The 14,360-nt window shown below is 45.6% G+C and overlaps 2 protein-coding genes across 2 annotated transcripts in view; one reads left to right on the forward strand and one right to left on the reverse strand.

Moving 5' to 3' along the window:
- Positions 1–10,942: 10,942 nt before the first annotated feature.
- Positions 10,943–11,247, reverse strand: LOC130882700 (40S ribosomal protein S27). The gene has a single exon (XM_057782976.1). The coding sequence runs from the start codon at positions 11,223–11,225 to the stop codon at positions 10,971–10,973; it is 255 nt and encodes an 84-aa protein (XP_057638959.1). The 5' UTR covers positions 11,226–11,247; the 3' UTR covers positions 10,943–10,970.
- Positions 11,248–13,493: 2,246 nt separating this feature from the next.
- Positions 13,494–14,360, forward strand: part of Rps6ka5 (ribosomal protein S6 kinase A5) — a 177,422-nt gene continuing 176,555 nt past the window's right edge. The window contains exon 1 of the mRNA XM_057782455.1: positions 13,494–13,807. Coding sequence (XP_057638438.1) covers positions 13,705–13,807 — 103 coding nt within the window. The 5' untranslated portion in view covers positions 13,494–13,704. The remainder of the gene's footprint in view (positions 13,808–14,360) is intronic.

Below are 14,360 nucleotides of genomic sequence, written 5' to 3' on the forward strand. Positions count from 1 at the left end.
TGGAAAGAATCCTGGGGTGCAGGAGATTCTGAGGGGTGGGGTAGAAGGGGAGGAGAGAGAGGGCTTTTAGTTGATGAAACATTTTGCTTTGTTTTGTTTTGTTTGGTTTGGTTCTAAGTGCACTAAATTTTACTTCCCAGAAACAGGCCATCAATATTTAGAATTCACTGTCTGAATGGGTCTCCTTGCAGAAATGAAGCAGAAAGAACAATTGACAATGGTGGGATTTTACTTGCAAATTAATTTCAAGTAAAATTTAATTTATTGTACAGAGAAAAGAAACAGAAATTAGAAGGAACTGCTGAATATCAGCTAAACATTTTTACAACACACAAAGTCACTATTTTTCTTTGTGTGTGTATGTATGAATTTGAGTGCACCCTTATCGTAATTTGAGATCAGAGGACAGTTCTGGGTACCAGTCCTCACCTTTCACCTTGCTTGAGACAGGATCTCTCTCTCTCTCTCTCTCTCTCTCTCTCTCTCTCTCTCTCTCTCTCCCTCTCTTTCTCTCTCTTTTGTTCAGGCTTGTTGGCCCATAAACTTCTAAGAACTGTCTGTCAGTTCTGGGAATTTGAAGGCAAGCACTCTTGCTTGGCAAGCACTATATTCACTAAAACATCCTCTCATACCTACCACAGAAATTCTTAAACCATGACCTTAAAAGATAAGAAAACTACTACAAATATCATCAAGAAATTGTCATCATGTTTTCTTCAAAAACAAGCAAATAAACAAAACTGCAGTTCATGCATTTCTTTTTCCTTCTCCCCCCTCTCCCCCCCCCTTTTTAAAGACAGGCTCGCATTATCACATTGGCTGGACTCCAGCTCTCTATGTAGTCCAGGCTGGTCTTGAACTCACAAGAAACCTACCTGTTTCTCCCTCTCAAATGCCAGATTAAATGTATGCATCAAGTCCAATGAATTTCATTTTTTGTGCGAATTATTTCCCTGCCATCAAGAATGAGTAAGGTTACATGTTTAAAAAATAAAAAATAAATAAATAAAAGGTTACATGCTTAAAAGAAATTTCATAGACCTTTCTCCTAACTTTTACATCTTTGCTGGTCATATAAATATTCTTACACTATAAATGGTTTTAATTTTCATTTTTTAAAATTTAATCACAGATTTCATAGCACTTTAGTCCTAATGCCATAGGTAAAACCAAAACTCATTTTCAGTGTTTCCTTGGGGTCTTCAATTCTCCTTCAATTCATGACTCCTTTTTATTGGGACAATCTTTTTGCACACTGTGTGAAGATGTGTCTCTGTTTTATCTCACCTGCTTAAGGCACCTTTTGATTGGTTTAATAAAGAGCTGAATGGCCAATAGCTAGGCAGGAGAGGATAGGTGGGATTCCCAGAAAAGGATAGGAACTTTGGGAAAGAATCTGAGGTGGGAGATTCTCCAGTCAGACACAGAGAAAGTCAGATGTACCGAAGAGCGGTAACAAGTCACATGGCAGAACATAGATTAATATAAGTGTGTTAATTTAAGCTTTAATAAATCACTGGGGCCAAGATTCCACAATGAATAAAAAGTCTCTGTGTCATCATTTGAAAGCTAACACAAAGAAAGCTAGGCTACATCTTTTCTTTTGGTTCATTTCTTGGTTGAGTGAATTTCCTCATAAAGAATAGTTTCTCCAATGATATGGGAACCCTGAATTTATACATTCTCATGAATGATTGTCAGTAGCTTTTATAACAAAGGGACAACTTGGCAGAATATGAGTCACTAATCATTGTTATCTTTTTAAGTTTTTGGTGGCTTTATTGTCATTTAACTTTAAGTATTAATTGGTCATCATCATTGTTATCATTGCTGGAGACCATCTGAACTCCACCCTAGTCCCTACTCTTGACTACTTTTATCTTGTATATTTTATTACGGAATACTCTGCAACCATTGGTGGTTTGAAAGAAAATGGCCCCCAAAGGGAATGGCACTATTAGGAGGTATGACCTTGTTGGAATAGGTGTGGTCTCGTTAGAAGAGGTGTGTCACTGTGGATTCAGGCTTTGAGGTCTCATACATATACTTAAACCATGCCCAGTAAGACAGACCACTTCTTGTTACCTGCACAAGATGTAGAGCTCTCACCTACCTCTCCAGCATCACGTCTACTTACACGCCAGCATGTCTCACCATGGCAATAATGGACTGAACCTCTGAACTCTAAGTAAGCCACCCCAATAGAATGTTTTTCTTTATAAGAGTTGTTGTGGTCATGGTGTCTCTTCACAGAAACAGGAACCCAAACTAAGACACACACAGTGTGTGCTATTTACCTGTGGATTTAAGTCTTCATATCGGTTGTTTCTTCTCTTGTTCCATTGTTCCACTTATTCTCAGTGCTTCAGGAATGCCAATTACAGGTTAGAACTCTATGGTCTCTTTTCCTTAACTATCAACTTTTATTTCTTTGTATTTTCCTCAGAATTCCATTGTGTTTTCACTTGTGCTCATTCTGGGTTTGATTGAGTTGAAAGAGCTTCTTCTTTCTTTTCTTTTGTTTTTCTTTTTCTTTTTTTGAGTTTTGTAGTTCAATTCCCCTCTTCTTTTGCTGTTCTAGAATTTCTTGTTTGTAGCCTCAAAACTCCTTCTTGAGTTGTTTTTATTTTTCCTAACTTCAGAGAGAAGAAGCTTTGTAATGTTCTCCAACACAATGGAAAGTTAAGTAGTATGATCAAAGGGGGAAGAAGGATTTTGAGCCAGTTGACAAAAGGAAATGCTCTTTTCCTTGAAACACGTCTCTGAGATGCTCAGATGTTTTGTGGGAGGCTACTGAAGTGCCTAACAAAGCCCTGGGCCTCGTGGTTATGCCCCACCCATTGCCTCCCCGCCTTTCATTCTTTCATTTCCAGGAGATGCTTGACTTGGAGGCCACAGACCACAAAAATAGGTAATTACAGTCTGGTGTCTCCTTGATTTTGAGCGTGGAGCAGAACTGTGCCCTGATTTAAGTTGCTCCATATTGTGTGAAACAGTGACTTTCCTCATATGCTTTGTCCTGGGTAATTCTTTTTCCCCTGCTTTGTTGGTCTGCTTGTAAGATGACCTCACAATATAGCCCTGGTTACCTGGAACTCTGTATATAGAACAGGGTAGCCTCAAACTCACAGAGCACTATGCATCTCTGCCTCCCAAGATCCCTGAGATTAAAGGCATGTGTCACCATGAAGGACTCTGAGGTGGCTCCATGAAGTGGTTTGAAAGAAATGGAGTGGCACTATTAGGAGGCATGGCCTTGTTGGAGGAAGGGTGTCACTGTGGGGGTGGGCTTTGAGGTCTCTTTTGTTCAAGCTACACCCAGTGAGACAGACTACCTCCTGTTGCCTGTGAGTTAAGATGTAAGAACGCTCAGCTCCTTCTCTAGTACCATATCTGCCTGTGTGGCTGCCTTGCTCCCCACCATAATGGTAATGGACTGAACCTCTGAACTGTAAGTGAGCCACCCCAATTAAATGTGTTCCTTTAAAAGAGTTGCTGTGGTCATGGTTTCTCTCCACAGCAATAGGAACCCTAAGACACTCCATTTAATAAGCAGTAACTGACTCCATTCTGAGATTAAATACAGAAGCAGAATGACTCGGCATCTTGTTTGTATACATAGACACCACCACCTGCCTAGCATGAATCACAAGGCACAGAATGATAATTATTCATACAAGTAAAAAAAAGTCCATCTATGATTTTTTTAAGGTAGACTGGAAACATATCAGAAAAACTAGGTCTGTGAACTTATGGAATGTACTAGATCAATGAAGCCTGCAGCAAAATCACCTGGACCCCATGAAATGAGAAATACCTAACACTGCAGTGACAGTGCTGTCATTGACACCTGGTATCAAGGGACCAACAGGCAGAAATCCAGGGCTTCAGCTCAGCACAGTTCCACTGCCTGAGGTGAGTCACACAAATTGCTACCCACCCATCCATCCACCCACTCATCCATCCATCCATCCATCCATCCATCCATCCATCCATCCATCCTCTCATCTATCCACCCACCCACTCATCCATCCATCCACCCATCCACCCACTTATCCATCCATCCTGCCAGCCATCTATCCATCCACCCATCCATCCATCCATCCATCCATCCATCCATCCATCCATCCACCCACCCACCCACCTACCCATCCATCCATCCATCCATCCATCCACCCACCCAACCACCCACCCACCCACCCATCCGCCCGCCTGCCCACCCATCCATCCATCCATCCATCCATCCATCCATCCATCCATCCATCCATCCATCCATCCACTCATCCATCCACCCGCCCAACCACCCGCCCGCCCGCCCGCCCGCCCATCCATCCATCCATCCACCCATCCACCCATCCATCCATCCACTCATCCACCCACCCACCCACCCGCCCGCCCACCCGCCCATCCATCCGCCCGCCCACCCGCCCATCCATCCATCCATCCATCCATCCATCCATCCATCCATCCATCCATCCATCCATCCATCCATCCATCCATCCTTTGTCTTAACCAAGTCCTGGGGCTCCCCTCTACATTTCCTTTGCCCCTGGAACTTTCCAACTGGGCTAATTACATCATCTAACCACCTGCAATGATTCTTTTGGCATCTGTATCGGTTCTCTGACTTTGTCTCCGGAAAGGCTACTTCAACATTTTTGTAAACATTCTGTATTTATGTGTGTGTGAGCACATGCATTGATTTGTGAAATATAATGTGTGATCTGAGAGTTAATATTAATAATTAAGATTGGAATAAAAGTGTTTGTGATAGGACTGGAGAGATGGTTCAGCAGTTCAGGGCATATTTCTCTCACAGAGGACCTGAGTTCAGTCCCAGCACCACATTTGGTGTCTCTCTCTCTCTTTTTTTTTTTTATGTGAGTGTGAGATCATGCAACAACTTCTAGGAGTCAGTTCTTTATTTATTATTATTATATTATTATTATTATTACTGTTTATCTTATTGGTGTTTTAGCCTATATGTATAAATGTGTGAGGGTGCTGGATCCTGGAGTTATAGACAGTTGTGAGGTGCCATATGGGTGCTGGGAAGAACCCGGGTCGTCTAGAAGAGCAGTCAGTGCTCTTAACAGGCCCCCACAGTTGTTACTAGAGTAACAACTGCCTGTCACTCTAGTTCTAGAGGAGGCAATGCTTCCTTTGGCCTCCTCCGGTACTTGCACTCATGTGCAAGTACACATTCATATATGCAATTAAAGAGTGAAAACTGCCAGGAGGCGGTGGCACACACCTTTAATCCCAGCACTCAGGAGACAGAGGCAGAAGCAGGGAGATCTCTTTGAGTTCGAGGCCAGCCCAGTCTACAGAGCTAGTTCCAGGACAGGCTCCAAAGCTACAAAGAAACCCTGTCTCAAAAACAACAACAATTACAACAAAAAAACCCAACAAAAAAAAAACCCAGTAAAAAACAAAATCTGAAAAATAAGAGAGCTTGTGATTGCCAAAGGACATGCTGTCACGGGAAATCAATAACAGACAATGAAACTGACAAAGTTTGTGGATTTATTGTTCATTAATTAAACTCTGACATGTGGAAAGATACAAACATGTCTTTTTTTTTTCACAGTAAGCTCTGATGTGTGGAAAGATACAAACATGTCTTTTTTACAGTGTGCTCTGGCAAATTTTCCTTGTCATGATGTTGCTGTATAGACACACTGCTATTCTCCTGAGGAATCATAGAGGTGTCAAATCTCAATTTCAGTCCTGCATCTATTGTCACTCCTATTAAAATCAATATCCTTTTATGAGTTGGTTTCTGTTAGAGTCATACCACTATCATAAATGGAAAACTTGTAGAATGTTCCTTAAATAGGAATAAATTCCTTCCTTTCTCCCTCCCTCCCTCCTTCTCTGCCTCCTCCCTCCCCTCCCCTCCCCTCCCCTCCCCTCCCCTCCCCTCCCCTCCCCTCCCCTCCCCTCCCCTCCTCTCCTCTCCTCTCTCTCTTGTTCTCTGGGTCTCACTCTATAGCCCTGGCTGTCCTGGAGCTCACTGTGTAGACCAGGCTGGCCTTGAACTCAGAGATCTACCAGCCTTTTAAAACAAATGCAAGGATGATAAAAAGACTTTGGCTAGATATATTTCCTGCTGGGAGCTAAATCTTTCCTTTGTTAGGATGGGAGATTAGCCTGAATTACATGAACACTGAAGGCTACTGACATCACATTAGGGTGTTCTTGATATAATCAACCTGAAAGATAACTAAAGAAAATTGAACCTCTTCCAAAAATTGTTACTTAACATAGCTAGATGACTGTCCTAAGCTTCATTGAACCTTGTCTCATCTTTCCTCAGCATATAAGTGCCCTCTCTCTTTTGAGACATACCACTCTAAACAAAGAACCAAAGATTTTGTCCCTTAGGCCTGTGACATCCATGGAGCCATATTTTCCATGAAGGCTGGAGGCAGTGTATGTCAGGGCTCAACATTTTATTGACTTTGCAGTATCTGGCAGGCATGCTTCATGGTGTGTGGTTTGAGGTTTCACTAAGAATAGGGTGGCTCCCCCTGCCCTACATTTTTGCTTTGCTTTCTTCCTCTGTTGTTTTTGGAATAGAGAGAGGGAAAGGGTAGAGAATAAAACATCTTCTGTACCTTTCGTACAGGTGACGGCAGATGTGTATCGTGTCTGGCCTTTTACAGCCAGGTGCCAACTCACAGAGGGGTGGAGCCAGCTCTCAGACTTGAGTCTGCTGATATAGTCTGTGACTCAGTACCTCTAGGTTCTCTCTTGGGTACCAGATGGTAGAGGGAGAAAACAATTTCCTGGCTATTGTCCCCTAGTGGAGAGTCCTTCACATCTATGACCCTACCTCCCAGCGCTCTGACTTCAGAACAGAGGCAGCATGGGAATTTCAGCGGCAAATGGGGGATCTTCTGTCTGACTTTTATACCTATTAACTGAGCTGCTCTCTGTGTCCTGTGGTTAGCTCCCTAAACTGACTGGATCTATATCACACAATAAAAATTCTGACAGGGTCAAAAAAGTATCAAGATCTGATCATGTAGTTTTTTACTTTCTTCAGGGTCTCATGATGCAGCCTTAGCAGTATGTAGATGAAGCCACTCTTGAGTGCACCACCTCACATAGCTATTTTTGATTTTTTGGAAGACATTTATTATATCTGAGCACATTATCAGGCTGTTTCGGTAGAGTGAAGGATCGATTGTTGCACTGTTGTGACCCAAATGCCTGAGAGAAACACTTTATAGGAGTAAAGATTTATTTGGGTTCACAGTTCCAGTCCATCATGGCAGAGAAAGCATGGCGGAACAGCTTGATGCATGGCAGAGGGAGTGTGTCTTGAAGACTGTTCACATTACAGCAGACCAGGAAGTAGAGAATAGGGCAGGAACCAAGAGTGGGTGTTACTTTCAAAGGTCCACCATGCAGTGTTTCTTCCATCAGCTGGGTCCCATCTCCTGAAGGTTCCAGGGCCTCCCCCAAAAGACTGCTACCAGCTGGGGAACAGGCAATTAAAACATGGGCCCGTGGGAGCATTTCAGAGCTAATCTACAATAGCTTGATGTGACGAGTCCTGGCATTTCCCATTTGTACACCACAAAGTGAGAAGTTTCTCGCTTTCACTACATGAGAAATGAGATTCATCACACTGGAGTGGCTCACAGCAGGTCCGACCTCTCCTGTGCTTAAGCCTCCATGCCAATGAAAGGGATGCAGTGAGAATCCATGAGGCTACAGGGAATGGTACCATAGGCATCTGCTCATCACTCAGGGGTTGAGTAGAGACCTCCATTTCCGAACAGCAGAAAAATGTCAACTTTAAGAGAAGACACACATTTCCAAGCTTTCTTCTCGATTATTCTTCCCAGCCTTTGCAGAGCTCTGACTGCCCCCAACAACTTTTCTCTCCACCCTTGTTAATAGACAGATTCTGCACTCTCTGTCTCTTAGGGCAGTGATGGCTTTCTCAATTCCAGTTGCTACAATCAGACCACAGTGTATTTATTAGCTCCACTTTTCAATAATCTCTTCACTTGACTTCTGGTCATCATCTTACCACTATCTAGTCAGCTAAACTTCCATTCATGATATTAAGTGTTTTCAGCCTGGGTTTATGACGTCTTTTCTTATACTACTAAACAGTGGTAGCATCTCTAGAAAGCTGCTAGTTTTCCCAGATTTCCTCTGGTTCTTATTTCCTCTCATGTGAAGGCCTTATCACCTGGTTGTACATTTTATTTATGGGCGGGGCTTTAGGAAAACCCCAAAGTTCAGGCCTTACCTAAGGCTAATATATTTTCCCTTTTTAAAGTGTTTCAAGTGGGGATCCTATGGCGCTGCTGGATTCAGAGGCTCACCTGTGCACCCCTGTTAGCACCAGCTCCTGAACTCCACCCATGCTGTGCCCGCAGGTGACCCAGTCCCTCTCATCTTCAATCATCTTTGTTTCTTACTTAGACCCCAGGGTCATCCATTTCAGTCAGGTTGTTGCCCAATTGCTGACCTCTAACCCCAAGGGAAATGTAAAAGGGTTAGAGAAAAAGCACTTAGAGATCTTGATTCAGGATCCCTAACTCCATTTGAGACCCGAGTGCTATTCATCAATTATCAGCACTGCCTTACTGTATTTATCTATCAGCAGCTTTTCCAATTTGCTTGCAATTGCTGCCTCCCTCGTCTCCTATCATTCACCGCAGCGTTGGGTTTGAAAGGTGGAACGTACCCTTATTTCTAAGCTTGGTAAATTTTGCAACTCTTCTGCAACTTAAAAATTACCCAGAAATGAGTGAGCTAGGCAGATCTGGGGATATGGCTCAGCGGGCAAAGCACCTGTTGCACAAGCATGAAGGCATGAGCTCAAATCCCCAGAGTCTACACAAAGCCAGGCTCACATTTGTATTCCCAGAGTTCCTACGACAAGATGGGAGGCAGAGACAAGAAAAGCCCTGGAAGCTCATGGGCTGGCAAGGGGGATATCTGTCACAGCAGCAAAGATACCCTGCCTCCAAAAAGGTGGAAAGTGAGGACCAAATCTGAAATTGTCCTCTGATCTCTATGTGTGGTGTGATTGCACATGCACACGCGCGCGTGCGCACACACACACACACACACACACACACGAGAGAGAGAGAGAGAGAGAGAGAGAGAGAGAGAGAGAGAGAGAGAGAGAACTTTAAAAAAATCCTATCATCCTATCCCAGGAGCTGGTGAGAAGGCTCAATGGTTAAGAAAGTTGACTGCTCTTCCAAAGGTCCTAAGTTTAATTCCCAGCAACCACACGGTGGCTCACAACCATCTATAATAGTATGTGATGCCACCTTCGGGTATGCAAGTATACATGCTGAGCACGCATACATAAAAAATGCATAAATAAAAATTTAAAAATACTATCCCAATTATATCATTCTCCAGTCTAAATGCCTTCCATCCACAAATCTCTAAATATTAATAAGATCAGCCATACACTCCACAACTGGGTCTTTGCCTATACATCTCCCAGCATGCTCTTGCTTACAGTAATAAAAGCTCCACTGGCTTTCTCTGAGTCTCTCAAGGGCAACAGTTCTTTATCTGTCTCATGACATCCTCCTAAAAGCTTCTTGCCCTGAACAATGCCCCTGTGAAATAGTGTATGGAACCTCGTGCTTTCATAGTAAACCACCCCTCCGCCTCAGTAGTTCATACTTCAAAGACTTCCTGCGGGCCAGCCGCTTACTTTTCCAGCTCAGGAGTCTTCTAAAACGTGGCACCCCCATATTTAAAATATGACTTGTTAGGTGTGGTGCTGCATACCTTTGATCCCAGCACTTGGGGGGCAGAGGTGGGCCAATGTCTGTGAGTTTGAGAGCAGCCTGATCTACATAGTGAGTTCTAGGACAGCTAGAGCTACATAGTGAGAGACTGTCTCAACAACAACAAAACACCAAACCCAAAGTTACCCCGCCCCCCGAAAAAGATGACTTGCATGACTGCTGTAGAAACAAAGCTGGGGTGAGTGATTGGAGTTATGCACGGGGTTATTTGCTGGTTTGGGGAATGTTTATGCGCCGTGTCTGCCCACTAGCCAGGTAACTTTCATAAAAACCTAGCTGCAAAAGCACAGAGAAAAGAAAAAAAGTTCTTAGATGAGCAGTGGCGGCACACACCTTTATTTCCAGCACCTGGGAGGCAGAGGCAGGCAGATCTCTGAGAGTTCAAGGTCAGCCTGGTCTACAAAGTGAGTTCCAGGACAGCTAGGGTTACACTGAGAAACCCTGTCTCAAAAGAAAAAAAAAAAAAAATGAAAAGTTCTTCCTGTCTGACCAAGAAGAGGAAATGAGATTGGTAAGCATTAGGTCAGTTTCTTCAAAGTCCTGGTTAAAACTGTATTCATCTTTAAAGATTCGGAAAAAAAAAAAAAAAAAAACTTTCATACCGAGTTCTTCCAGCAACTCTAGAGTGAACTAGGGACTCCTGATGTGTTCCATTGTAGTACCTTGGTTTTTCCATCATGGTGTGATTGTAATGGAGAGGCTGCCATTTCCTTACGTGATTACCTAGAGTTTATTTCCATTCTTTAACTGTAAGCTCTATAGAGAGCTCGGATGGCATCTGTTTGTGTACACTCTGTCCCTGACACCTACCACGCTAATTGGTACATAATGGGTGTGAAGGTTGTTGAATGAACAAATGAACAACCGCACGCAGCCATTGCTTGGCTCCAAATAGCACAGCTAAGTAGGAAGCCGCAGCATGGTAGACCAGGCATACCAGGCAGGTTAATCCAGGGAGCTGTGGCCGTGGTCTAACGGGGCGCCATAGATGTTTCTGCTTTCTCTCTCATGGTAACCTGATGCGGGAATCTGCCAACCATGGAGACCAAATAGAGATCACTGTCTATTTTTTAAAGGCCCATGAGCTAAGGATGGGTTTTCTATTTTTTTTTTATATCCAAAATGTGTTTATTGGATGGTTCCCACTCATCTCGAATCTGGTGCTTTTCAGTGCTGCTTCCTCCTGAAGGAGCATCCTTCTGTCAGTCTTGCTTTCCCGCCTGTAGGCTGACAGAGGACAGTGGAGCAGCCGACACACAGGACTACCGTCTGTGCATGGCTAAAGACCGTGGTGATTTTATAGCATCCTGGGCACTTCACATCCATAAAGTAGGAATTGGGGCTCTGCACCAGGCGCTTTTTCTTGTGTTTCCTCTTTTCCTCCTCTGGAGAGGGATGAAGGAGATCCTTTGCGAGAGGCATGTTCTCGTAGGGAGGTCGTCACCGCCGGAAAGTGGGTTTTCTATTTTTAAACAATTGAAAAGATAGTAAGACAATACTGAGCTATGACATGTGAAATTCAAATTCCAGTATCCATTTAAACATCTTACGGGAGCACAGCCATTTGCTGTTATTTTTGACGGCTTTCCTGGAGTTGATAGTTATAAGTGAGAGCATATGGCTCCAAAGCCTTGGAGTTGCTATCTGGTCTCTAACAGGAAAATAATTTGCCGGTCCCTCATTTAATCCATACTCAATTTAGAAGATCATTATTATATTATCTGTGCTCAAGTCTTTTCTCATTACCATTTGTTTCTGTTCCCAGAAATTAATCCGTCAGTGCTAGACTTGCAGTTAGAGTCTCTTCCTGTGAGCTCTCGCTTCCCTCCAGTCTCATGTAAAATGACGAGTTACAGAATGACTTGGCTGTTCTAGCTGGTCTATGGAATTTCTCATGTACTTAATAAAATCTGTAGTTCAACATAGCACTTAAGAGTATCCATTGTCTTACCGACACGGTTCATCTTCATTCTCAGTTTGACTGGATTTAGAATCACTTAGGTAACAAACCTGGGGGAGTCTCTTTAAGGGAGGCTTAACAGGAAAGATCCACCCTAGCTGTGGGCAGCACCATCTCCTGTGCTGGGGTCCTGGACTCAATAAAAAGGAGAAAGCTGGGTGCCATGTTCATCCTTGCCTGCTTCGATGATAGACACGTTGTGACCAGCGGTCTCCTGTTCCTACCACTATGCCTCCCTCCTCCATGAAACACTATCCTCAAAACGGGCACTGAAAAACCCCTTTCTTTCTTCAGGCTGCTTTTGTATTTTTTTTTTTTTACAGCAAGAAGAAAAGTAAGACACACTCACCTTGCCTATTTATTTGTTTGTCTCACACTGCCAATCACTTCACTTACCAGTGCTTGATATCCTCTAGACCTAGGCTCCCAGCTACCTGTGTGAAACGTCGGTAGTGGTATTTTTTGTCTTACTTGTCCTCTAAATTGGCTATCCAGATTTCCTCCTTGCCCCAAAACCTTGAGAATAATTGTTGCCATCTGCGCGATCTCTAAGGCTTTATACTGCTCCACAGATGTTTAAATTATTTATAGTTTTCTGTGTATATATGCAAGTTGCCCATTTCTCAAGTTCCATTAAAAGCTCTTCAAGAGCAGGAATTGTATCCTATTTTATGATTCGCCACACCCTTGGATGCCTGGGAAGAACGTGGTAAACATGAAAAAATTTGGAATGCAGAGGTAGCTTAATTGGGAGAATGCTTGCTTAGCATCCATAAAACCCAGGGTTCAATCCCCAGCACTATATCGGTGGCACAGGCCGCTAATTTCAGCACTTGAGAGGTAGTGGCAGAAGGACCGGTGAGGGAGGTCAAGGTTGCACAGAGCGACAAAAATGAATTTTTTTTCCATTTTTGTTGTGAGTCAGAACCTTGACTTTTGTGTGTAGGAACTACCTATACTCAATTTTTTAAAAACTCATTTGTGTGTGTGTGTGTGTGTGCGCGTGTGTGGGTGATGTGTGTCACAGAGCTGTGTCGAGGTAGGAGGGCAACGTGTTCGTTCTCTTCCTTCCGCTACATGGAAATTGAACTCCGGCTGTCTGCAAGTACTTTTACCCACAGAACAGAATTTAACAAAAAATCCAGTTATTTACTGCTAACTACAGCGAGTAACATCATACGAGGACATGACATCTTCCAGGCGGTCACCCATTTGTAGATCGTTGCCTTGGACCCTGAGACGCGCGCGCGCAAGCACGTGGGTGACAAGTGCTTCTCTCCCGGACCCTCCTTTGTCTACCGTGATTGGCGGACCAAGCGGTCCAATCATCTTTCCACGCCTCTTTCTGTAGTAGCCAATCAGAGGTCCGAAGCGCCTCCTGACTACTAGACTCTGTTTACTAACAGATAGAAGCTGGGGAATAAGGGGTGTGACCATTCTGGGGAGGTCAGGAGAGGGAAGGCCTTCCTGCGCGTGCGCACCAAAGACAGTGGGTGGGGCCGAATCTTGGGTCTTGCCAATCGGAGCGTCCGCGCTCCTCCCTCTCCTGCCTCCCCGCCAAGCAACAACAATTCGAGCAGCGGGGCGGGGCGACTCGTGAAACGTCAGCGTGGGCCGCCCAATGGGAACGGGCGCTGGCAGACGCGCGCGCACTGCGCCCAATAGCGCTGGCGGCTCGGGGCTGTCTCCGCGGCTGGCTGTGGGCGGAGCGGCCTGGCGGAGGAGGTGGAGGCGCAGGGCGCGGGGTTGCGGCGTACTAGCGGTGCCCGCTGAGGGGAGGAGGCGGAGGAGCTGCGCGGCCAGAGCGGGAAAGAGACTCGTCTCGGCGACGGAGTTGTGGCGCTGCCGTAGCTCGGCTCCTGGGGCTGCGACGAGACGGGGCGTCTGCTGTCCCATCAGGTCCCCCTCCGTGCGACCCGCGCGATCGGAAAGAGGGTGAAGATGGAGGGGGAGGGCGGCGGCGGTGGCGGCGGCGCGGGCACCAGCGGGGACGGCGGGGACGGCTGCGAGCAGCTCCTCACTGTCAAGCACGAGCTGCGGACCGGTGAGCGACCCCGCCCTCTGCCGGCCGGGCCAGCCGCGGAGGCGCGCCTTAGAGCCCGCTGGGGCGCGCGCAGGCCAAGGGGGGCGCGGGCTGGGGGGGGGGGGGGAGACCGGCCGGGGGCGGGGCTTGGTGGGCAGAGACGAGTCAGGGGGTCCCGGGAGGCTCTGGGCAGGGGGCCGAAAGTTTGCCTGTGCCGGGACCCCAGTACTGGGTACTGGCCTGGGAAGATGCCTTCGCGCCCCTCTTCCTGCACAGGTGACATATCTGTCACTCCTCGCTGCCTCCAGCGAAAGCTGCTCTTTGCCTCGGCATGAGGTGAGCCGTGCGGTGTCGTGGAGCGTGAACTCACTTCAACCTGCACCTCTGCTTCGGGGGGTCCAGCTGCGGGGGGTGGGGTGGGGAGTGTGTGTGTGTGTGTGTGTGTGTGTGTGTGTGTGTACGTGTACCACCGTTAAGGGATAGCGATCCTCCGGCCGAGACGCGGAGGGTAGTTGGCCCCTGGATAGTATCTAGTGAGGTAAAGAAGCTTCGCGTAGTCCTTTCTTCTAGAGTT

This window comes from Chionomys nivalis, chromosome 10 (assembly GCF_950005125.1).
Source record: "Chionomys nivalis chromosome 10, mChiNiv1.1, whole genome shotgun sequence".
Classification (NCBI taxonomy): Eukaryota; Metazoa; Chordata; class Mammalia; order Rodentia; family Cricetidae; genus Chionomys; species Chionomys nivalis.

Coding starts and splice junctions, on each gene's coding strand:
- LOC130882700 (XM_057782976.1), bottom strand. CDS start 11,225: ATGCCTCTCGCAAAGGATCTCCTTCATCCCTCTCCAGAGGAGGAAAAG.